Below are 23748 nucleotides of genomic sequence, written 5' to 3'. Positions count from 1 at the left end.
CAAGAGTAATACTATATACCGCACAAATATTTATACCATTAGCTTTGTTGTTGAGGTGCCCGCTTTTTTTTGTTGTTGATCCATTGTAACACGCTTTCTCTTATTTGAATAAAAAAATAAAAAAAATAAAAAACTATTTACACCATTATCCCATTATATTGACATAGTATTGCCAACCTAACAATGCTAATATAAAGATGAATTGATAATGTCATGTCAGCATAGTAGGATGGTGATATGATATATAGTACGAGAAATGTTACATATATTCATAAGTTCACACTCGTTAACATGACAATAAAAATTATCATTGAATTTTATATTTATCCTAATAATAATAATCAAAGCCCTGTACATGAACAACAAAGATAAGTGAAATCAGGATATTTTTTTATTTATCCCAAAAAACAAAAGAAAATGACAATGAATGGGACAGATAATTGGTGAAAGCTTGTGATGAGAAGTTAATAAAAATAATAGTTTAATGGGGTTTCCATAAAAGAAATGGAAAGTCCACACTCCACAGGACTTTGGCTGAAGATTGTCAACGAAGTTCCATGTGGACAAGGTTGAGAGGCTGTGAGAGAGACTGCAAAGGCCAAAAAAAAGTTAGAGCAGTGTTTTCATGAAGAAAAACTGCGTTGAAAGCAAAGGGATTCAGTACATTGATTGATGGAGACCTGAAAGAGATAGGGCATCTTAATTAATTATTAATAATTTAATTAATTAAATAATGGGATTATACAGCTTGGCTTGGCTTGCAAAAAATCATTTTTAATTTAAATTAAATTTGGTTAAGGTTGTCGCAAGTCATTGATCCCATCAACCACCATTTTGCTTAAGAGCTCTTTTCAAGTAGGTTTGCTCATTCATGTCCGATCTCCCTCTAACATCCCATAACTGTATTATTTTTATTTTTATTTTTCTAATCAAAGGGAGAAAGGATTATATAAGGGGTCTCTCCGACTCTAAATCCGAAGGGGGGAGAGAAAATGAGAACAAGCGGGAATGCTTCTAAACACATTGTGAAAAGCAGTTCCATTTATTAATCGAGTGTGCTCTCGAGTTAGCAGATCTTGAGACAACCCCATAACTGTATTTAGATGCTAATCAATTACTCTCACTAATTTATTTACCAAAAAATAAAAGACCCCTCACTCTTATTTTTTCAATTGGTTAAAGAAATTCAGAATTTTTTTTCTTCTAAAAAATAAATAAATAAAAATATGCCAATTTAATTAAAATTCACATGTATATGCACTTCCATAACATCGATGACCTAGAGTGCTGGTATTTAATGTGGTTTTTTTTTTTTTTTTTAGTGTATTGATTGAGTAACAACAGGGCAAATTGGAAGTTCTTGACAGCTCTCCCTACGACCAAATGAACAGGAGACAAGATGTCAATTGAAACAGCCAACTCTTTTATTGTTTTGTTGGATTTCAGTAAACTTAATTTCAGATTCATTTTATGGATCGAAGATTAAAATGAATCCGAACCATCTCATTCTCTTACACATGAATATATATATTAATTGTTGGATTTACAAAATTTCAGTAAAAAATTCCAATTGATACATGTAACAGATTTCTAGTTATGAAAAGCAATTACTGAGTAAATGCTTTTGTAAACTAGATTGAAAAGTGGAAAAGCAATTTGGGTAATCAAGGTTAATGAATATCTACCATGAAAATTTCTAGTCACTCATACAATTTTATCGACGGCGAATTCAGTGCTAATGTGGCATTATTACGTTAACTAATAAATAAAATTTCACACATCTAGGTTGGTCGTGATCACTTTTAGAGCTTTTGAAGGTAGTCACAACTATCCCCGTGCGAGATCTGGTCTAGTGTACTTAATAGAATAATTATAGTGACTAACTTGTTAATCATGCATTTTTAATTATTCTACCAATTTGTTGTAGCCGGCCCTAGAGAGAGAACCTCAGACCTCTCTCTAATTTTTCCTCTCCGGTAAGTTCCTTTAGGGAGGAGGGACGGAACCCCCCTCCCTATCCCCCTTCCCTCCCCGCTCCCACCCTTCTTATGCTTTTATGCACTTGTTTTTTCTGTTTTGTATCCTGTTTTGGTCCCCATCACCGATTTTAGCAGTAGCCACGCCACCCCCTCCACCTTGTCAACTAGTTGTCTCATCCGATCGTCAACTTGGAGGTTTTAGATTTGGTCTGATCTAAGTTAGATATGTTCCTTACGGGCTTGCTAGGCCAACGACGCGCCTCTCTCCCACCTTCTCCAGCCTCTCTGCCACCTGTCGCCGCCCTCCTCGTTGCAACACTACCACCACGCGCTAGTGCGTGGTCTACACGTGCCGACGTGGGAGCTTCACTCTCATGCGCATGCTCCACATGTGCGGTTGTTGCTTCACCTCCACCGATGTTGTTGTCTACAAGTTTTATGTTTTATGTTTTTTTTTTTTTTTTTTTTTTTTGTATTTTAATTTGTTTTTTACAGTTTCTTTGTAACTTGTTTGAATAAGTATTGTCCAGACCCTTGGGTTATGGATGTGAACAGTTTCCTGGCTTTTAAGTTAAGGAGGATAAGTTTTGGCACTGGGTTTTCTGCTCGAATATGAGTTACCTATGCATTGAGTTAAGTCTGTCTAGAACATATCTATTGTTACAACTGAAGATTAGTCATGGATTAGCGGATATTGATGTTATAGATAGGTCTTGAATGTCAGATTGTTATGTGTATATTTATGACTTGTAACTTCAACTATGATTTTTTAAGAGCTTTTGCTATGTGATGTATCATTCATCAATTAATGAGATTGGAATGATTTCCTTTAAATATATATATATATATATATATATATATATATAACTCAACCAATTTTGAATTGTCATCAACATAATTTTGAAAGTACAAACCCAACTAGTTTTACATTAATGGAAAAATCCTTATAATTAGGAAATTATTTTTGAAAAAGTTTTTTTATTTTTTTAATATATTTTTGAAAAAGGTTTTATAATTAGGAAATCATAAAAAATAAAAAAGAAAAAAAGAAAAAAAGTGAGCTTAATTTGTTGAAACCAAATTAGATTAACGTAACGTCCCTCCAAAGATTCACGAAGACCCAAACGCAAACCCAAAAAGCACAAACCTGGCTCCGACCACTCCCAAATCTCACCCTCACCCCTCACCTACTCTCTCTCTCGCTCTCTCTCAAAACCCAGAAGATATCACACTGCTGCAGTGCTTCTTCGTCGTCTTCTTCTTGTTCCAGTGGTTGGTCCCTCTCCAGAAATGCTGAATCCTCCGCAAACCCATTTCTCCATTTGTGTTTCTTCCAAATTCCTTGATCTGCAGCCATGAGAACCACTGAGGTTTGGGTTTCGGGTTGAGACCAAAACCCTTTCTTTTGAGAGGCAATGTGAGAGTGAGAGTGAGAGTGAGAGTGAGAGAGAGAGAGAAAAATTCCCAGAATAGTCCTATAATGGTGGCTGCTATTTCTGAAGCAGCTGCTTCTACAAACCCCAAGACCACTTCCCAACAACAAACGCATCTCCAAAGACCCCCTCTGCTACCTTCGGAGAAAGACAATGGCCACAACAATGGCCTTGGAAATCAGCCCAGAAGGCCCAGAGGCAGACAGGTCTCTTCCAGGTACATGTCTCCCTCTACTTCTACTTCTACTTCTACTTCTACTTCCACAACAACAACCACAACCACAACCACCACTTCTTCTTCGTCTTCGAGTTCTAGGAGATTCGCATCTCCTTTGCTGTCCCGTCCGAACAATTCCACACATTTATCGGCCACGTTAAGCACTTCCACGGCCACAAAACGGTCCCAATCGGTGGACCGGAGGCGACCCACTACGCCTCGGCCGATGCCGGCGATGCCTGACTCGAAACACGCCAATGGCGCCGAAGTATCGGCGGCTACGAAGCTCTTGGTCACTTCCACTCGGAGTTTATCGGTGTCGTTTCAGGGTGAGGCGTTTTCGCTTCCGATTAGCAAGACGAAGGCTCAAACGCCGAGCTTGAGCAATGCGAGGAAGGGTACGCCGGAGCGGCGGAGGGGGACCCCGGTTAGAGGAGGAGATCAGGCGGAGAACTCTAGGCCAGTGGAGCAGCATCGGTGGCCTGGTAGAACCCGGCAACTTGATTCGACAAATTCAGGTTCGAATAATCCGTTGTTGTCGAGGAGTTTGGATTGTGGGAATGGTGGTGCTGTTGATAGGAAGATAGTTGGAATGGGATCTGGGAAGCTCGTTCGAGCATTGCATAGTTCGATGATGATTGGTGACGGTAGGAGGGCCTCGTTTGATGGGAGGGTGAGCTTGGATTTGGGCAACGCTGCTGAGTTGTTGAAAGGTGGTCAGCAAAACCCAGATGCGAATTCAGTGAATGAGTCTTCTGTGCCTTCTGATCTCACTGCATCTGATACAGATAGTGTGTCCTCTGGTAGCACTTCAGGAGTGCAAGATTGTGGTGGGATTGTTGCCAAGGGAAGAGGTGGGGGGCCTCGAGGGATTGCTGTGTCGGCTAGGTTCTGGCAAGAGACAAATAGTCGGTTGCGCCGCCTGCAGGATCCAGGGTCGCCACTATCCACGAGCCCCGGGTCGAGAATGGCTGTGCCGGCAAAGTTAGTTCAGTCGAAAAAGTATGCTAGTGATGGGCCATTGTCTTCTCCACGAACAATGTCTTCGCCTATTAGGGGAGCCATGCGGCCCGCATCGCCAAGTAAGCTTTGGACATCTTCAGCTTCCTCTCCTTCGAGAGGGGTTTCTCCTTCGAGAGGGATTTCTAGTCCATCTCGGGTCAGGAATTCTGTTACTGGCTCATTGAGTAGTAATTCAAGTACGCCTTCGATTCTCAGTTTCTCTGTTGATATTCGGAGAGGGAAGATGGGGGAGGATCGCATTCTTGATGCACACTTGTTGAGGCTTCTGTATAACCGCTACTTGCAATGGCGGTTTGTTAATGCAAGGGCAGATGTTACCTTCTTGGTGCAGACACTGAGTGCTGAGGTATGGCTATTAGGCTGTACATTGCATTGTTTTCAATATATTTATTTTGGTATCTTTGCTACATTGCATTGTTTTCAATATATTGATTTTGGTATCTTCTCCTTATTCTTCTAATTCTATTAATGTTAGTATGGACATGATTTCCTTTACTCAGAAAGTGTCATCTTGAACGCTCTTCTTCATTACAGTAGCACATCTAAAGCAACAATTACAATGCTTCACTGTGCTAAATTTTGTCCATTGAATGAATTGAATGGTTAGTCTGAAAGCTTAGTAGCACCTAAATGTGTTTGTTCTTTCCTGGTGAATTCCACTAGTTTTATCTTAATGAGCACTGCAGTGTCTTTGGTCAATTTAATTTGAATTTGGCATTTACATAATTCATTTATGGCCTTTAACATCAAACGCTGGTTTGAGAAATTGGGAAGTTTCAGATTCACTATATAGAATTATGATTTGAAAAGAATGATAACATACTGAGAGCTGCATATCATTTGACAGAAATGGATCAGGTAAATGTTCATAATACAAAAGGTATGTAGCTGTTTATATGAGAATTTTAGACTGGAAAGATTAGGGAAGAAGGATCTTAAGCAATTTGCAATGCTACTTTTAGGATGTACAAGTCTTTAAAGTGATTTGGAGACTTGACTAATTGCCAGAGATAGAGCTTGGCCTAAATGATGTTGAAGGATGCTGCATGGTCATTTGGAAGGGTGTTATGAATGTTATTAACGTTTTTTATTTAAGCCATCATTTTTGTGGAGGACTTAATTGCACCTTTTAAATGTCTTGAACTTCCGGGAGTGAAAATGGAAAATTTTGAATTTCTCAGTTTTGTGGGTGTTTAGATGGTTTATCACATTCTGAAAAAGATTGGGTATCATGAATGTTAATGCACGAGTATTCTAAGTGCTTTTAGTGGTTTAAGGAAAGTAGGAAAGAATTTAGTTTGGCCTTGGAAAAACATCTATTCTATATTATAACGTTCCACATTGCCTGGGTGTAGAAAATATGATGTGTTTGTATGGAATATGCTCTCTCTAAATGGTATGAGGCATTTTGGGGTAAACCCAATAATAAAACTGTGCAGGATTGGCCCAAAGTGTGCACAAGCCCATGAGGATGGCCAATGAGGATGCTGGGTCCCAAGAGATTATAACGTCCCACATTGCCTGGGTGTAGAAAAGATGATGTATGGCAATTGTAAGATGTTTTATGTTGTCTTCAGTCAGTAGCATAACTTTTATGCGTTTCAAATGAAACAAAACAAAATTTCATTCATTTGAAATTTCTGGAGTTTTTAGTTGTTGCAGTGATTTCAACAAATGCATTAATACTTTCTGTTTGGCTTTGCATTTTCTTGACAATTTTGACTTGTTTAAACCATGCTAGGCCATTGTTTTTAATTTTAGAACTTGCTGTCACTTCCCAGTTAAAACATTTGTCCATGGTGCCACCGCGGGCTGCATATTATGTAATGAAATATTTAGTCCACTGGTCTTATCAGAATGTTATTCTTTGCATCAGAAAAATCTGTGGAATGCATGGGTAACAATCTCAGAATTACGGCACACTGTCACACTTAAAAGAATCAAGTTGCTATTGCTGAGGCAAAAATTGAAGCTAACTTCCATCCTCAGGGGACAAGTAAGATTCAGAGCTTTACTATATTGAAATCAGTTCTATGTTTATTATGTACTTGGTTATTAAATACCCAGTGACTTTGGATATGGGACATACTTGGAAAAACTATCTAGTTGTCCACGTATTTAAGCTGTAGAGGAAAGCTGATCAATCATCCGCATCTATTGTCACTTGGAAAAACTATCTCGTTGTCCACTTATTTAAACTGTAGAGGAAAGCGGATCAATCATCTACATCTATTGTCACTATTGATGTAGAAACATTCAGAGAGCTATGCATTTCTGTCAATTTTTTTGTGGAGACGTTCATGGAAGTGAAAGAAATTAGTGGTTTCTTTCTTCTTATTAGCACTGTTATTTGGTTAAACTTGGACAAGTGCCTTAACATATCGTGAAACAGGAAGCTCATAAAAATATGATTTCAATAACTCAAACTTAAAATTGTCTGCTGCTAGTGGAACACAGATAAAAGATAGAACTTTGTTACAAATGCCTACCCCCACCCATCAAGGTTTGATATTATATGATAATTTGACCTGGGTTCAGGGTGGGAGCAGGTTTAACGTGTCCCCACGTAGATCATCTTTAATGCTCTGCCTCTATTCTATATTTACAAAAATTAATTATTCTATCCCGTGTTTTAAGGCCCGTTACTTTTAGATCACTTCTCACCTCCTCACTTGTGTGGGGCAGCCTCTCATCCTCTCTTTCTGAGATCTGAAGGAGGCAAGAACTACAGGAACACTGATGGAACAAGCAACAATCATAACTACCTTAGGCAATGCCCTTTCTTGACCCTTTGAATTGTACATTGTAACATCTAGGGGAATGTTTCTATACTCCCGGTGTACTTGATTTTTCTCCTTTTTTCTTAATAAGGTGAACAGCAACAAGACAGACAAACAACATAAATATTGCCATATTGGCATTTTAGATCTTCAATTCCACTCCCTAGGCCAAATCATACTGTTGCTAGGCCACTAGAAGGTTTACCAACATCAGGTTATTTCCTGTCATTAAGGAGCAGTCAAGCATCATTTGGTGCTTTCCACCTGGCTGTTGCAACTCTTTATTTACTCTGCATTCAGGCTTTTTGACATGCAACAAAAGAAATCATGTTGGAAAGAAATGCGCATCTTCTCTCTCTCTCTCTCTCAAATGATTGGGCATTTGTGCATCTCCCAAGCTCCAATTTTCAGAACTCAAGTAACCAAAAGTTCTACACTTCTGCATCTCCATCTCTCTCTCTCTTGGCCATAAGACTGGCCATTTGTGCATATCCGAAGCTACAGTTTTCAGAATTCAAGCTACCAACCATAAGATAAGCCAATGAGCTTTAGTTCAAGTGGAACCTCCTCTTGTAAGAACACTGTATAGGATGAGGTCGTGGGTTCAAGACCCACATATAACTTACCAATCAAAAGCATTGAGAAGTTTATAATTTGATACTAAAAGCAGAGCCAGAACCATTTGAAATTTGCTAATTACAATCATTCTAGGTGCTGTAGAGCTTGCTACAAGTTGGGTTGGTTAGGAAGATGATCTTAGTTTTGTTAGTATTTGGGATAATACGTTGCAAACTCTTTTTTTTTTTGATAAGTAAAGTTGTATAAATCAAAAGCATAGAGGGGCGCAACCCTAATACACATGGAGTATACAAGAGAGTAACTAAGAAGAAGAAAAAGAAGAAGAGAACATAAAAAAAAAATCAGGGAAGTTGATCACTAAGGGCGCTAGCCAGCCAGCAGTCTAAGTGAAAAGGGTGTACAAGAAGAAGTGAATAAGGTCCTCAATGTTCCTAGATGAGTCCTCAAAACATCTAGCATTTCTCTCATTCCAGATGCTCCGCATGAGGCAAAGAGGAACCATCTTCCACACAACAGCACTACGGGATTTGCCACCCGCCCACCTAGTAGCATACAACTCCTTGACGCTACCAGGCATAACCCAACACAAGCCGAACCGAGTGAAAATGGCATTCCACAAGATTCGCACAACCCCACAATGAAGAAAGAGATGATCAATTGACTCCTCATTTGATTGACACATGCAACAACGGTTTATCACAACAATACCTCTCTTCCGAAAATTATCCAAGGTTAGAGACTTCCCAAGCGCAAAAAGGCCACTCTCGAAGGAACCTTGGTGCGCCAAATACTTTTCTAAGGGAAATGGATGAATTCTTTAGAGGCAAGGACCCTATAAAAAGATCTTACCTCGAATTTTCCTTTGCGTGAAGAGATCCACCACATCCTATCCTCCCCTTCCCCACGCATCGTATACGAGTACAAGAGCGTGTAAAAAGAGGCCAAGACCTCCACTTCCCAATCATGAACCCTGCGAATGAAGGTAACATTCTATTGTACAGAACCATTTAAACACTCCCTATTATCTGCAATAGACGCATCCTTATTGGTGGCGATATTAAAAAGTCTAGGAAAAGCAGCCTTGAGAGGCATGTCACCGCACCAGATATCCTCCCAAAACCTGATATTGGACCCAAGACCAGGGTCAAATCTAATATGGCATTGGAACAATCTCCACCCCCTATAAATGAGCTTCCATAACCCCACCCCATGCGATCCACTGGGTTCCCTAGAACACCAACCACCCCAAACCGCACCATACTTTGCCACCAGGATCTTTCTCCACCACACCTCTTTCTCATGAGCAAATCTCCACAACCATTTCCCCAACAGAGCTTGATTTATCAAACGCAAATTCTGGATTCCTAAACCTCCCTTAGAGATTGGAGAACAGACCTTGTTCCAACTGACCAGATGGAACTTAAACTCTTCATTAATTCCACCCCATAAGAAATCATGTTGAATCTTCTCAATACGCTTTGCCACGGATGCAGGGATAGGAAACAGAGACAAAAAATAAGTGGGAAGCTTGGATAAGGTGCTCTTGATGAGAGTAATCCTCCCCTCCTTGGACAAATACAAACGTTTCCATGGGGCCAGTCTTCTAGCATATTTCTCCAACATGTCCTCCAAAATGGCCTTGACCTTGAACGGGCCCCCAACGGGAGACCTAAATACTTCAAAGGCATAGAAGCTGTTCCACATCCCAGAATTCCAGCCAGATTGCCCGCATTATCCATACTACCGACAAGGACCAAGACAGATTTAGCTAGATTCACCTTTAACCCAGAAACAGCTTCAAAGCAAACAAGTAAGGCGCAAATGGCCCCGTTTGCCAACAGCGCGGAACGGCACTGTAGCTGGAACGGTACTGTTCCAGCTACAGTACCATTTTGATATGTGCAGCAAAAAGTGTACTTTTCAATATTAATTTTAAATTTTAAATTTTAATTTTTTTTTTTTTTTTTTAAAAAAGCAAAATATTAAAAAAAAATTAAAAAAAATAAAAGAAAAAAGGAGGAGAAAGATCGGGGTGGTTCCAGCCACCCCTGGCCGATCTGGGGGTGGTCAAACCACCCCCATGGCCAAGGGGGTGGTCCGGCCACCCCCTTGGCCAAAACAAAACAAAGAAAGGGATCGGGTGCATTTGGGGGTGGCCGGACCACCCCCAAATGCACCCGATCCCCCACCGCCCCATTTTTTTTTTTTTTGTGGCCTTTTGGGGGTGGCCGGACCACCCCCTTGGCCACGAACCACCCCCAAATCGGCCAAGGGGTGGCTCCAGCCACCCGGCCAAGGGGTGGCTAGAACCACCCCGATCTTTCTCCTCCTTTTTTTTTTTTTTTTTAATATTTTGCTTTAAAAAAAAAAAATTAATATTGAAAAGTACACTTTTTGCTGCACATATCAGAATGGTCCTGTAGCTGAAACAGTACCGTTCCAGCTACAGTGCTGTTCCGCGCTGTTGGCAAACGGGGCCAATATTTCTTACTTGATTAGGATCTGCTCTACAAAAAACCAGAGTGTCATCAACAAAGAGAAGGTGAGAAACAATACCCGATCCGATTCTCTAACTCCCACAAAGAAACCAGAGATGAGTCCCCTGTTTATCGAGGCATTGATTATCCTACTAAATGCCTCCATGACCATTACAAATAAGACGAGAGAGAGAGGGTCTTCTTGCCTCACTCCACGCGAGCTATCAAAGAAACCGGAAGAAGATCCATTGATCAAAACTGAGAATCGCACAGACGGGATGCAATGTTCAATCTAGGAACACCATTTCTCTCCAAACCCGCACTTTCTCAGTAAGTAGAGCAGAAACTTTCAATTCATATGATCATAGGCCTTTTTCATATCCAATTTGCACAACAAGCCGGGTTCCCCTGATCTGATTCGACTATCCAAACATTTATTGGCGATGAGAACTGAGTCCAAGATTTGCCTACCTTTAACAAAAGCATTATGGGGTTTAGAGATGACCCTATCCATCACTCTCTTCTTTCTATTGGCTAAGACCTTGGCAACAATCTTATATGTCCCGCCTACAAGGCTAATCGGACGAAAATCCTTTATTTCATAAGCTCCATGTGTCTTCGGAATAAGAGAGATAAACGTAGCATTAAGGCTTTTTTCAAATTTACCTCGATCAAGGAACTCCGCAAAGACCGCCATAATGTCCACCTTAATCACATTCCAGCAATCTTGGAAAAAAGCCATAGAAAAGCCATCCGGGCCTGGAGCCCTGTCCCTATTCATACTTTTCACCGTTTCCCACACCTCCCTTTCCTCGAAAGAAGCTTCCAACCTAGAGGCCTCACCAACATTCAACATATCAAAATCAAGGTCATCCAACCTTGGTCTCCAATTGAGACTCTCTATGAAAAGAGACTCGTAAAAACGGGTAACATGGTTACTAATGACCTCTTGATCTGAAGTAGTAGAGCCATCCACTGTCAAAGACTCAATAGAATTATGTCTACTATTAGCATTAGCAATCCGATGGAAAAATTTCGTACATTTATCTCCCTCTTTCAACCATCCTAGATTTTTGCCTCCAGCTAATTTCCTCTTGTAGGAGAGAAATCTCCCACTCTCTAGCTAGCAACCTCTTCCTCCCTCTCTCTCTCTCTCTCTCTCTCTATATATATATATATATATATATATATATATTCCAATCTGTTGACATAATAGAATGTATGCAGAAGTCGCATGAACTTGTTTTGTTGATTTCTTCATTCTGCCTAACAACGGCTGTTATTCGTCAGTAGTAGTGGTGATAATAATAGCTTAACTCTACTTAAACTATTTCCAGAAGGGAAAGATTTTTATCCAAGTTTTCTGTGATACATCTTCCAGGGAGGCATATCTTACTTGTTTACTGAAGATGAAAGAAAACCAATGTAAAATATGAAACTCGGACACTCATTTGGATGATTGAATAATGGTTTCTAAATTTCTAGAACTTATTTGTTATATGTTGGGAATCATTGCTTAAGGAAGTACTAGATTATTGTTTTTTTTTTTAATAAGTAATGGAGGAAGTAGTAGTACTGGATTATTACATAGACAAAGCCAAAAGTATCATGGGTTTGATAGCTGTGTTTGTTTTATTCTAATATCTTCTTCATCATAAATGAAGTTTGTTGTACTTGGTGAATGTAGATAAATTATTTAGAAGAATGGGCCCTTTTGGATAGAGACCACTCCAGTTCTTTGCAAGGAGCAACTGAAGCTTTGAGGGCCAGTACTCTTCGTCTTCCAATTGTTGGAAAAGCAGTAGTAAGTACTATATCCTTTTGTCTTAATTTTTGTAGACAATTATCAGTTTATCGAAGGCTCAAACATTGGTGTTGTTGAGATTGCTAAGGATCTTTGCTTTATGTTATCAGGCTGATATTCAAAATCTCAAAGATGCTGTGGGTTCAGCAGTTGATGTGATGCAGGCAATGGCATCCTCAATGTGCTCGCTTCTGTCCAAGGTAATCTCATTCTTTGTCTTCTGAATTTGTTTTTCCATTAAAGCAATAGGCTCAGTTAATGGCATTATACTTGCAAACATTCTGAGACAAATGGCTACTGTTAGAAGGAATTCATCTAACTTGTGTCCTAGCTGTTATAATGTTATGAGTAACAAACTCCACCCTTATTAGTGCTTAGTGTTCTAATTTTTTTACACGACCAGTCTCAAACCAGAGAAAGAAAGGGCTTTGGCATAAGTTGATGACCAGCATAAAACTTGGTCACAATGTATGAATATGAATATATGAGTTCGAAAGTGCAAGGTGGAGTCACCTTCCCTGAATGTGTACCCAGAAACCAGCATGGTAGTCATAATGTATACAAAGTCATGTGAAACTGCAATACTCCAGAGATTTTTTATTTTATTTCAAGCCATTCAACTTATTCCATGTATATTCTTTTCTTCATTTTTTTAAAAGCAACAAGTTATTGTGCAAAACCTTTCAGAATAAAGTGACCCTCAGCTGCCTTGTCGTTTTAGGTATTAGCATCCCATGCTTAACCCAATCAGAGTTTTTTCCAGAAAGACTCTATACCTCTTAAGCAATATCCAATGCCTGTGAAGCTTAGCATATTTGATGTGGTTGGGATATAAATTATTAAGAAGAAAATTGAAGAATTATGGACATGATTGAATTTTTATAAAGTCGGAGATGTGGCCTAAAATTGTTAATAACATTGATAACTAAAATCAATGAACGAATTGTTTCATATTTGCTTTAAACAACTTTGCTTCCTCAAGACCTTTTTACTTTAATATTCTAAATGAAAGTCAAACTTTCGTTATTGTGACCATGGAGGGTTCATGAATCACTAAAGCATATATCATGAAAGCTACAAGTACTAAACTTATTGGCAGCTCATATCATCTTAAAAGTTGTAGAAGGAACTCAATGTACAACAATCACTTGGGCTATGTTTGTTACAACTTTCAAAACAAAACACATTTCTCAAAACATTTAACAAAGATTCACTTTTCAAAACACAAAACACTTATTCAAAAACAAAACACAAAATACTTTTAATAAAACAATACACAACATACTTTTTAGAAAACTTTTCACACCTTCCTATAAGAATATTTTGAGAAAACAAGTGCTTATTTTGTAGGGATGGAGGCTGACTTATTATTACTAAAAAAAAAAAGAAAGAGGCGGCCGTGCAGCGACTCCAACAAGACAAAGGTGACCGTGTGGCCACCTCAGCAGGACAGAGGTGGCCACATGGCCACCCCCTTTGCTAAGGGTGGCCACGCGACCACCTTTCTATTATTATAATTTTTTGGGGAAAATTTGGTTTAGCTCCTTTAACTATCACCACATTATCATTTACATGTCCAAACTTTATAAAGTGGAATCGGGGCACCATAAACTACTATAGCATGTCAAATGAGACACTTATGCATTTTTCTACCCAAAAATACCCTTAAAGTTATTAAAAAAAAAAATACAATTTTAAAAAAAAAATTAAAGGAAATATTATTAAAAAAGCCACCCCCTTTTGTTTAATTTTTTAATAATTTTAATTTTTTCAAATAGTAAATTTTTAATAACTTCGAGGGCATTTTAAGGAGAAAAATGACAAAGTGTCTAATTTAACACACGGTGGTAGTTCTAGGGGCCCCAATGTCACTTTTAAAGCTTGGAGGTGTAAATGAAAATATGGTCATAGTTTAGAGGGTAAAGTATATTTTTCTCTAATTTTTTTATATACGTAAAAAAATCAGGCTCTACACCTGAAAAAGAAAAAGCATGTGTTGTCTCAAAATAAACATGTTTAGTGTTTGTTTCTTTGAAAACACAACTTTTCAAAAGGTTTGACAAAAAATTTTCTTCTGTGGACCCGACATAAAACATTTTCAAATGTGAATCGCGCCAAAAACTCTTCACTTCTCTAACCTTCTGTCACCTCAAAAAGGATTTCAAATCAAAATGCAAAAAACGTTTTTCATACATTTAACAAACATAGCCAGTTTTCTGTCCTTGTTATTTATTGACTCTAGTGTATTGTCATATATAATTACAGAATATATGTAGCTGTACTCGGTAAATTTTTTCTTCTTGCCCATTATATGTTGTGGTTGTAACTTGTTTAAAAATAACTTTTGATAAGGCTTGTGAAACCCAACCTGCAAATTTCTGAATTTTGACTTTATTTCATTTCAATATATTTTTGTTCTTTTTTTATTGTTGGAGCAAAATATATTGATTGAAACCAGGATCCTAGCTAGACCGGGAGTTATTCTTTGGTTCTTTTACTCTCTTTTTTATGATCATAGCAAGATATATAGATTGAAACCAAGATCATAACTAGACTACGAGAATCGACAACATTGGAAGACATCATTGCTCCCTCAATTTGTAAGGGTGACTATTTGCCTCTAGTGCTGAATCATATATCTTCCAATTTATCTCACTGAAATATGGGTATGCTGCAATTCCTTCTCCCTTAATGTGTCTTCATAAGTTTGCTACATGTCAATCCAGTACCAAAATGTTATTTACATTTCACTCCTCACTAACCTTTGTTGTCCCTAAATGTTTGATCAAGTTTCATAGTATAGCTTTTTAAGTTTATGCGCACAGACAATAGCTTGAGTCAGTTGGAATTCTTCCAAAATATTGTTCCTCAAACCTGGACCTAAAAGCACCTACTGCAAAACATGTTTTGCTTGTGTGGCTTCCATTGTCAAAAGCTGTCAAGGACTTGGTTTTTAGTTCTTTGCTACAGTTCTCCACCTTAACGGTGGGAAATAGACTTTCAAATCTTATCGCAGTCTTGGCTAAATACTGAAAAACTGGATATTGAAGAAATGCTTATTTCAAATAGGTTGGCTGAAAAGCCAGTTGCATATGCTTTCCTTCACCTCTTCTTGGCAAATCTAATGACATATTTAAAACCATGTCATTCACAGGTGGAGGAAATGAACTCCTTGGTGACCGAACTCATGAATGTGACTGCAAAAGAAAAGGTTTTGCTTGAACAATCCAAAGATTTTTTGTCCACTTTGGCAGCCATGAAGGTAAATTTAATTTTTGAGGAAACTCACTTACCTCATTGAACTCTCACACAATTTTCAATATCCTCCCTAAACTTAAAAATTTGTAACATTCCAGCTCCTTTCAATTACCCCTACTATTTAATTTTTTCATTAACTTAAATGGCTAGTGTGTAAAATGTCCGTTCTAACCCCATAAATTTTTTAGAAAAAAAAAATTGAAAAGAAAGTAGAAAAATTGAAAAAAAGGACAATCCACAGCGTGGCCGTGGTTCATCTTTTTCACTTTTTTTTTATTTTTATTATTATTATTTTTTTATAAAGGGGTTTGGTCATTTTTGTTTCTTACTTTAGGATTTAACGGAAAAACCAAATGAAGGGGGTAATTGAAAGGGGCTGAAAGATTTGAACTCCACATTGCAGATTTTTAAGTTTAGAAAAAAAAAAAATTGAAGATTAGGGGGGTAAATGCAGTTTTTCCTAATTATTTTGTGTAGTACTTCTCATTTTATAATCTTATCAAATACTTGTGAAAATCTTGTAACAGGTCAAGGACTGTAGCTTGAGAACACATTTAATACAACTTAACCGTGTACCAACTACCGGCAGCCTGACAACACGAGTGTAGAAACTGATGTTATCTGACAATTCACTCTTTGATGCTAACATTACACCAATCTTTTCTTTTCCTACTGGGTGGAGGCGGCGGCATTGGCTTCTCATTTGGCTTTTTGGAAACCTAGTTGGGTCTTCTCTGCCATCTATCTCTGTGTATCTCTTTTTGTATCTGAAGATTACAGAAAAATTGATTCTTACTAATTAGAGCTGTGTACACAAGCACTCATCTACCTTCAGCCAAAAAGGAAATGTATATGTATATATGTGATGTTCTTCTCATCAGTGTTCAATAGTCCATCGCCATATTCTTCATTTTGTCTTCTGAATTTGCTCTTCTGTTGGATAAATGCAGTTGTTCAGGGATACAGCTACAGCCAAATGTTTAAATATTACATACCTGATTATTGAGGATTCAGATAGGTATTGGTTCCAAATAAATTGCAAATAAAAATAGTATGGACAGAATAACTTGGCCTTGAGTTCTCCAAGATTGCTGGATATGTTTCCCATTGGGTGTTGTCTGGCACGGATACTAAAAGTTAAGTCAATATTAGGGCTGTGCAGGTTTCCAGTCTTCCGACCACCAACCTGCAGGTGTCGGCTTCCAATGGCAGGTGGACGGTGGAGGTAGGGCGGCTGGAATTTCCTTTTGGTTTCAGATGAAAGGTGGAGGCGGGGATGGAGGTTCATTTTGGTTTCCGACAAAATTTTGACCCGCCCGACGTAGGGAAATTGTGGGTGATTTTTCTATTACATTTCTGTCGAATATATATATATATATACAAAGTTTCAGAAATTCATTATCGGAAGCTGTGGGTTCTCCATTTTGTTGAACTTATTATGGTGAATAATCATTTGCTCTTATGATGATTCATATTGAAGAATGAGAAGAGCCTGGCAGTAACATCCAAGCAAAATACAGACAAAATCCAAAGGAATCTTCACCACAGGAAGTCAAACTAGGGATTTCCGCCCAGTGTTGGCTTTGGATGTACTCAGCTCTGCATGTCCATTCTTTTTTGTTTTTTTGTAAGATGGCGAAAGATTTTACCAATCAGTTCTAAAGGGGTAGGGCCGGCGCGATGAGGGAGAAAACTTTATAAAACTCTTTGGATAAAGTCCACTCCAAACGACAATCTACCATCTAAATTATTAATTGCGACAATTTATTCTCTAAACTATCAAAACAATGATAATGTACCCTCAATTTTAATAAAATGACAAAATTACCCTTACTAAAACAAAAATAAAAATACTAAAATTTATTTATTTATTTTCAAAATTTTAAGGGTATTTTTGTCTTATTAAAGATTTTATAGAGGTAATTTCGTCATTTTGCTAACATTGGGAGGTACATTGTTATTGTTTTGGTAGTTTGAGAGTAAATTGTCGTAATTGATAATTTGGGGAATAGATTGTCATTGGAGTGGTAATTTGAGGGGGTTAAGTGGACTTTACTCAAACTCTTATGAACTTTCACTCGTTTTGAATTTTTGATATTACTTTCAAAGGATATCAAATTTTTAATTACTTATTTTCATCAAGATTTTTCGTTAAATTTAGTCAAAAATTTTGAAATATAAAGATTTTTTAAAAAAAAAACTTATGAAAAATAGACATTTATATTTATTAAAAGGTTTTAAAAAAGAGACAAATACATTGAATTTAAAACGGACACCCACAATAAATTCGGAATTAATTATCTCACATAAAAAAATAAAAAATAAAAAAAAAGATTTGTAGAAGACGAGAAGCCAGACAATTTTGACGAGTTTGACTGGTTTGGTTAGCGACAGGTCACGTTAGAGCTCCGGCGCATGCGGAGGTAAGTACTAAAGGAACCCACCACTAACATGCGGTGCTGGGAACATTGAACCCTCGAAGAAAACACAAAAACATTTACCACGTGCCGACAAACAAAATCCTTTTCTTTAGCCGCCTAAACACAAGTTGTCGGTTCGGTTGTAATTGCAATTGTATGATATATTTTAAATAAATTCATGAAAAATATTAAAAAAATCATTCATGTTTTTAATGCGCTTATAATTAAGAGAGAATGTGCTTTAATTAAAGGACAAATCGCAATTTTATCAAACACCTGCCTCCGTTTTGAAATCGTTATTTTTCAAACTCCGGCCACGTTTTGAAAAGATGAATGATTCACGTCAATATGTTCATCATTTCATCCTACAAATTCAATATATTAATTATTATATTTGTCACGTGGACTCATGTAGACCTTACACAAATTTAATGGTGGATTCATTCGTTCACTATGAAAATAGTTAACAATAGAATAAATTCTATCATTTTTGTTTTGAAAATTTCTAAATCAAACGGATGCTAAATAAAAAAAAAAGGTCTAACAGAAGGATTAGATAGCTAGAAAATCCTTTAAATTTCTCAGATAATTTTCCAGTAGGGTTTTCAAAATCTTAGTAGTTGTTTTTGGTTAAATAATTCAGATTTTATTATCTCAACATTATATTTATTTTTCTCTTGTATCTCATTCAATGACATGCAATTTTAAGAATTTCATGCATGATTTATTTTATTTATTTATTTATTTATTTTAATTTATATATTTTCCCTTTAATTATATGCATCAGTTGTGACAGCAGTACTCAACAAAGAGAGTTGACCCCCCTACTCAAAACAAGGCCAGAAAATCAACAAAAATCAAATAAAGAGAAAAGGCCAAACCCTAGTGGTGAAAATTATGTGGAGATCAGCAAAAGAAAAAAGGCAATGGAGTTTGATTTCATGAGAGGTCCATTATTCACCATTGCGATGCGGCGATGGACTTTATATAATTATTGCTATTAGATTACCAATTTGCAACAAAATTAAAAAAAAAAAAAAAATTAGAAAAAAAAAGGTGTCACATTGACCCCACTCTCCAATCCTAAGATTATGCTTTGGAAGCCCAATATTGCTACCATTCTTCTTCGTGTTCTCTTGATCTTATGTGGATATTGTTTTCTAAAAAAACAAAAGTAAAAAAAAAAAAAAAAAAAAAAAAACCTTACCCTATCGGACCGGTCTCTCATATTATTTTTAGAAAATAACAACTACATAGAACACCCAGAAGAACTGTGGCATTTCTCTCTCTCTCTCTCTCTATATATATATATATAAAGAATAAAGAAATGGATAACTAAAATAGAGGGTGTGACGTAGGTACTTTTGAAAAATTAGATAGTTAAAAAAAATAATAATAATAAAACAAAAAAAGCTAATATATTATTATTTATTCTAAAAATTTAAGGCCATAAAAAATGATAAACGGAATTATTTAAATTTATATTCTATGGGATTTTGCAAGCGATGTTGTTTTTCCTTGTGTTTCTTCTTTTTATATGCTAGATATTTGATGGCTCTTTTATTTATTTATTTATTTATTTATTTGAGTGCATGCCCCTTTAAAGCACTCAAAGGCCAAATTAGCAGTATTCCATTCTGGTGTGTGCGCGCACCTATTCTATCTTGTTGTAATGTACATGAAAGTGTCTCATCCTATTCCTATGGAACATCTTCGATTCTAATTTAGTCTATTACTTCTAGGATACCACCTTAGCTAACCAATTTCAAGATTAATTATATATTTAAAATGAATAGTCTTGACCTTTGAACTTTGGGAATTAATCAATTAATTAATTAATTAATTAGCCTACCCAACTTGAATAACTTAATTATTTATATCATATCATATCATATGTACAACCAATGAAGGTACACAAAGATGCTTCATCCAGAAGGCAACTTGTGATTGCACCTGACCTCAATCCATATTATACCTTAATCTAATAAACAACTATTTTTCAAATGGGATTTAATTTTCATTTCAATTAAAATTGAGACGATCCTTATCCCTTGAAAACTACATCTAGTTAACCGTTATCTATCACAAAAACTAATTTTCAAATGTGATCAATCTTCATTTCACTTGAAATGAAGAGGATCCTGATCCTGATCTCAATCCCAATCCCTCATAAACTGCAATCTATAATCGTATATGCATCCCCTTTTCTAATCAAAACGAGTTTACAAATGAGATTTTCGTTTCACTTGAAAATGGAGAGGATCCCAATCGATCATCGTAAACTAAATATCTTCCCCACTGCAATCTATCATAACAAGTTGAAGTACTCAAATTAAAGAAAGAAGCTGACATTTTCTTTCTTTTCTTTTTTCATTATCCATTAACAACTTATGATCATAATCTCTCTCCTTGGGACAAAAAAAAAGAAAAAAAGAAGAAGTGAGAAATCTGTGCCTAAATCCCGAAACTTGCCGGACCTTGATACAAGGAAAGTCCAATTAATCATGCACAAAGACTATAATCCTGTTAGCTAAACCTAATTAGAGAGAGAGAGAGAGAAGAAATGCATAGAAAAAGAAAATACATTTGCTCTCAAGAAAGGAATAATTTCAGAGTAGTCTTTCTTCCACCAGTACCAGAAGAATAATGACTTCCCAACGTCATCGTTTCAGACTCCTCCGACGGCGTCGTTTCTCTTGCAGTACTACTAGTACTCCTCCTCCTCTTCCTTATTCCACCACCCACTTCTTCCATTCTCGTAATATTCAATCTGGGTGTTAAGCAAAGATCAAGATCCACTGGACTAACACACAATTGCTGGTCATGATCACCATGATGAATATCTGACGTCTTCTCCGCCACGTTACAAACTTCGCCGCCACCGAGAACCGTCTCCACCGCCGCCTGGCACACGTGCCAGTTCCCCGTCCGGAGCAGCCCCACCACTCCGTTCACCGGATTCACCGTCCTTCCGACCGCTTCATATAACAAAGACTGAAACAAAGCTGGCCAGGAAAAGCAACACAATGATCAAACACTACGCAGTAACGTGTTAACCGACTCCTATACGCCTGTCATACGATCATAATTAAATTTTTACCAGGTCGTTGGCGCTCGGGGACGTTGGAGATGAAGGACATGAGGCAGGCTCGGCCGAAGAACTTGGCGACGAAGACTGTGGCGTGGACTTGGGCTTGGGGGCTCTCTATCCATTGCAGGCATTGTCGAAGCATGCAGTTGTCGCTGCAACCTTTTCGAAGAATCCGGCACCCATTGCAACTCATCTTGGGCTCATTCACGACAGAGAGAGAGAGAGACAGAGAGAGAGGTGAGGTGTAGGTAGAAGAGAGGCGTGGCTTTGAGAAGGGTATATAATGTGAGAGCGCATGTGGAGTAAGTGGGTAATTATTGGGGGATTTGTTAACCATGGTTAGTTTAGGTGTAGTTAGGATTTTTCTAATTTTCCAATGGGTGCAATTTATATAGCCACCAACTAACATGAATTATCACTCCTTTTTCGATTTTAAAATTGTCCACTATCTCTTCCTTTCGGATCAGGAGTGAGAATAATCCTATCTGATAAATTTTTTTCCTTATTTAATCCTCTCTAATATATAATGTGAGCACATGTGAAGTAAGTGGGTAATTATTGGAGGATTTATTAACCATGGTTAGTTTAGGTGTAGTTAGGATTTTTCTAATTTTCCAATGGGTGTAATTTATATAGCCACCGACTAACATGAATTTTCCACTCCTTTTTCGATTTTAAAATTGTCCAGTCTCTCTTCCTTTCGGATCAAGAGTGAGAATAATCCTCTCTGGTAAACTTTTTTCCTTATTTAATTAGAAAAAAAAATAACATCAATTTTATACGAACTCATTAAGGGTTTAATTGGTTAATTATCATATGTCTCTTGAGCATGTGAAAAGCACGCAACCATTTTTTTTTTTTTTTTTTGACATGGCCGCACAAGAGGGGGGAGAGAGATTCGAATTAGTGACATTCGCTTCATTAGGCGTGATCTTAGCCGATTAAGCTACCTCTTGAAGACAAAAGCATGCAATAATTTTATAAACTGGTTTAAAGCAAATTCTTTTTACCTAGTTTGAAGAAAAATTTTGTTCCAAGTACAGCCAGAGAACTTATCAAAAACTCACAAGGGTGAAACCTCAAATTACCAACATCTAGTGAGTAGCTCAAGAAGCTAAAAAAAAATGTTTCGATATAAAATGTTTTCTGAACAAAAAAGTTTTTTTTTTTTTTTTTTTTGGTATTTGGTAGATCAAAAATTATAGTCAAACCAAAAACATTTTCGGTCTACCATGAAAACTTTTTAAATTTTTCGTAAAATTGTTTCTATTTTTTTAAAACAATAAACAATTTTTCAAATTTAAGTTTCTCCTTATTGATCGTCGGACCACTATTTGAACGTTGCCGGCCCTTTTCAAACGTAAGAAAGTATTTTATGTCAAAACCAAAGGAAATGAGAGTAAAATGGATTAATAAATAAAGAATTGGAGCTTGTAAATTTTCCATTTAGTTAAGACCCTTGGTCTTAATTGTAAGATATACCAGCTGTTTAACTAAACTTTTACGATTGATCTTTAAAACAGTTTTTTCAGTTAGTGTAGATTATATATATTTTTTTTAAAAAAAAATAAATTATATTGAATATCACATATAGAATCTGAGTATTTTCTAGAATTTAGTGAGGGAATGGGAATATATATATATATATATATATATATAAAATAAATGTGACTCAGCCCATGGTTTTAGTTAACTATGGTTAAGTTGGTGGGGGGCAAGGGACGGGCAGGGTTCCAAAGAAGTGGGTGATGACTGATGAGAGCGGCTCCGTTTCTCCGCAAATGGTGATCGTTTCTCCACCGTCGATTCTCTCATACATGAATATCTACAACCAGATTCTCATGGCTTTGTAGTTGATTTGTACTTGGTCCGAAGGTTTAGGACGACAAGGTTTAATTTGTTGGTTTTTTCATTTTTTTTCTCTCCTTTTAAATAAACAAAAAATTAACGTACAATTTAAAATACAAAACACTCAAATTTATTCACTTTTATATCATATTAAAATATTTTAAAAAATATATATACTTTAAAAAGCATTAACAAACGAAGCTCAATATTCTAAGAGCCGTGATGAATACTCTTCCACCATTGTGGTATTTCATAAAGTCATTAGGGTTTCAACGTCTCACTATTGGAGCAAATAAAAGTATGGGTCGGCCTGGCATTATTGTCTAATTTGCTATAAATTAAATGTGCATGCCTTCTTTTGGGTTCTCCTATAGGTTCAACCATCATTTGGGCTACAGATTCTCCCATTAGTGAATATAATTAAGAAGGAAAAAAAAAAAGATTAGGGAAAAAACAAAAGCTTATTATATATATAGATTGTCTTTGATTATACACAAGTGTGGATCTGACAGTAGCTCAAACGTTTGGACCAATGGGGAGAACCAATCATCAAAGCATTTCCTTAAAGCTAATTAATGCTAATTAATTGTATATACATTCTTTAGGCCATATTAAATTGTGGGCATAAACCTACTTTTTTTCTTATACTTCTTCTTCTTCATTTTTTTAATTGGGAGGTTGGAATGGTGCAACAGTGTAAATTTCAATGGAAATACAGAGTTTTTCTCTAAACTGGGTTAAAAAAATTTATTCTAATTTAATTTATTAATAGAGTCTCACATGCATTTGAGAATCAAAATGTATTTTTAAAAATGCATGTGGGGCTCTATTAAAAATGC

General features: G+C 36.8%; 2 protein-coding genes across 2 annotated transcripts; one reads left to right on the top strand and one right to left on the bottom strand.

The window, feature by feature from the left end:
* The first annotated feature begins 3098 nt into the window (after positions 1-3098).
* QWRF2 (QWRF motif protein (DUF566)) lies at positions 3099-16468 on the top strand. Its single transcript, XM_059591582.2, has 6 exons — positions 3099-4998; positions 6529-6648; positions 12176-12292; positions 12403-12492; positions 15447-15554; positions 16078-16468. Exons 1-6 carry the CDS (start codon positions 3460-3462, stop codon positions 16156-16158), a joined length of 2055 nt encoding a protein of 684 aa, XP_059447565.1. The 5' UTR covers positions 3099-3459; the 3' UTR covers positions 16159-16468.
* A 3833-nt stretch (positions 16469-20301) lies between these two features.
* Positions 20302-21314, bottom strand: LOC132179491 (LOB domain-containing protein 38-like). Its single transcript, XM_059592225.2, has 2 exons — positions 21071-21314; positions 20302-20975 (listed from the first exon to the last, which is right to left on the bottom strand). Exons 1-2 carry the CDS (start codon positions 21252-21254, stop codon positions 20563-20565), a joined length of 597 nt encoding a protein of 198 aa, XP_059448208.2. The 5' UTR covers positions 21255-21314; the 3' UTR covers positions 20302-20562.
* Positions 21315-23748: the final 2434 nt, after the last annotated feature.

This window comes from Corylus avellana, chromosome 4 (assembly GCF_965113065.1).
Source record: "Corylus avellana chromosome 4, dhCorAvel1.hap1.2, whole genome shotgun sequence".
NCBI lineage: Eukaryota > Viridiplantae > Streptophyta > Magnoliopsida > Fagales > Betulaceae > Corylus > Corylus avellana.
This window is presented reverse-complemented; position numbering and strand designations above follow the sequence as displayed.

What these genes read in the sequence shown, in the direction of transcription:
- LOC132179491 (XM_059592225.2), bottom strand. Translation starts at nt 21,254, where the DNA reads ATGAGTTGCAATGGGTGCCGGATTCTTCGAAAAGGTTGCAGCGACAAC. An exon ending in CCCCGAGCGCCAACGACCTG is followed by an intron (nt 20,976 to 21,070) that starts GTAAAAATTTAA and finishes TTTCCTGGCCAG; the next exon opens with CTTTGTTTCAGTCTTTGTTA.
- QWRF2 (XM_059591582.2), top strand. Translation starts at nt 3,460, where the DNA reads ATGGTGGCTGCTATTTCTGAAGCAGCTGCTTCTACAAACCCCAAGACC. An exon ending in CTTCCATCCTCAGGGGACAA is followed by an intron (nt 6,649 to 12,175) that starts GTAAGATTCAGA and finishes TGGTGAATGTAG; the next exon opens with ATAAATTATTTAGAAGAATG. An exon ending in CCACTTTGGCAGCCATGAAG is followed by an intron (nt 15,555 to 16,077) that starts GTAAATTTAATT and finishes ATCTTGTAACAG; the next exon opens with GTCAAGGACTGTAGCTTGAG.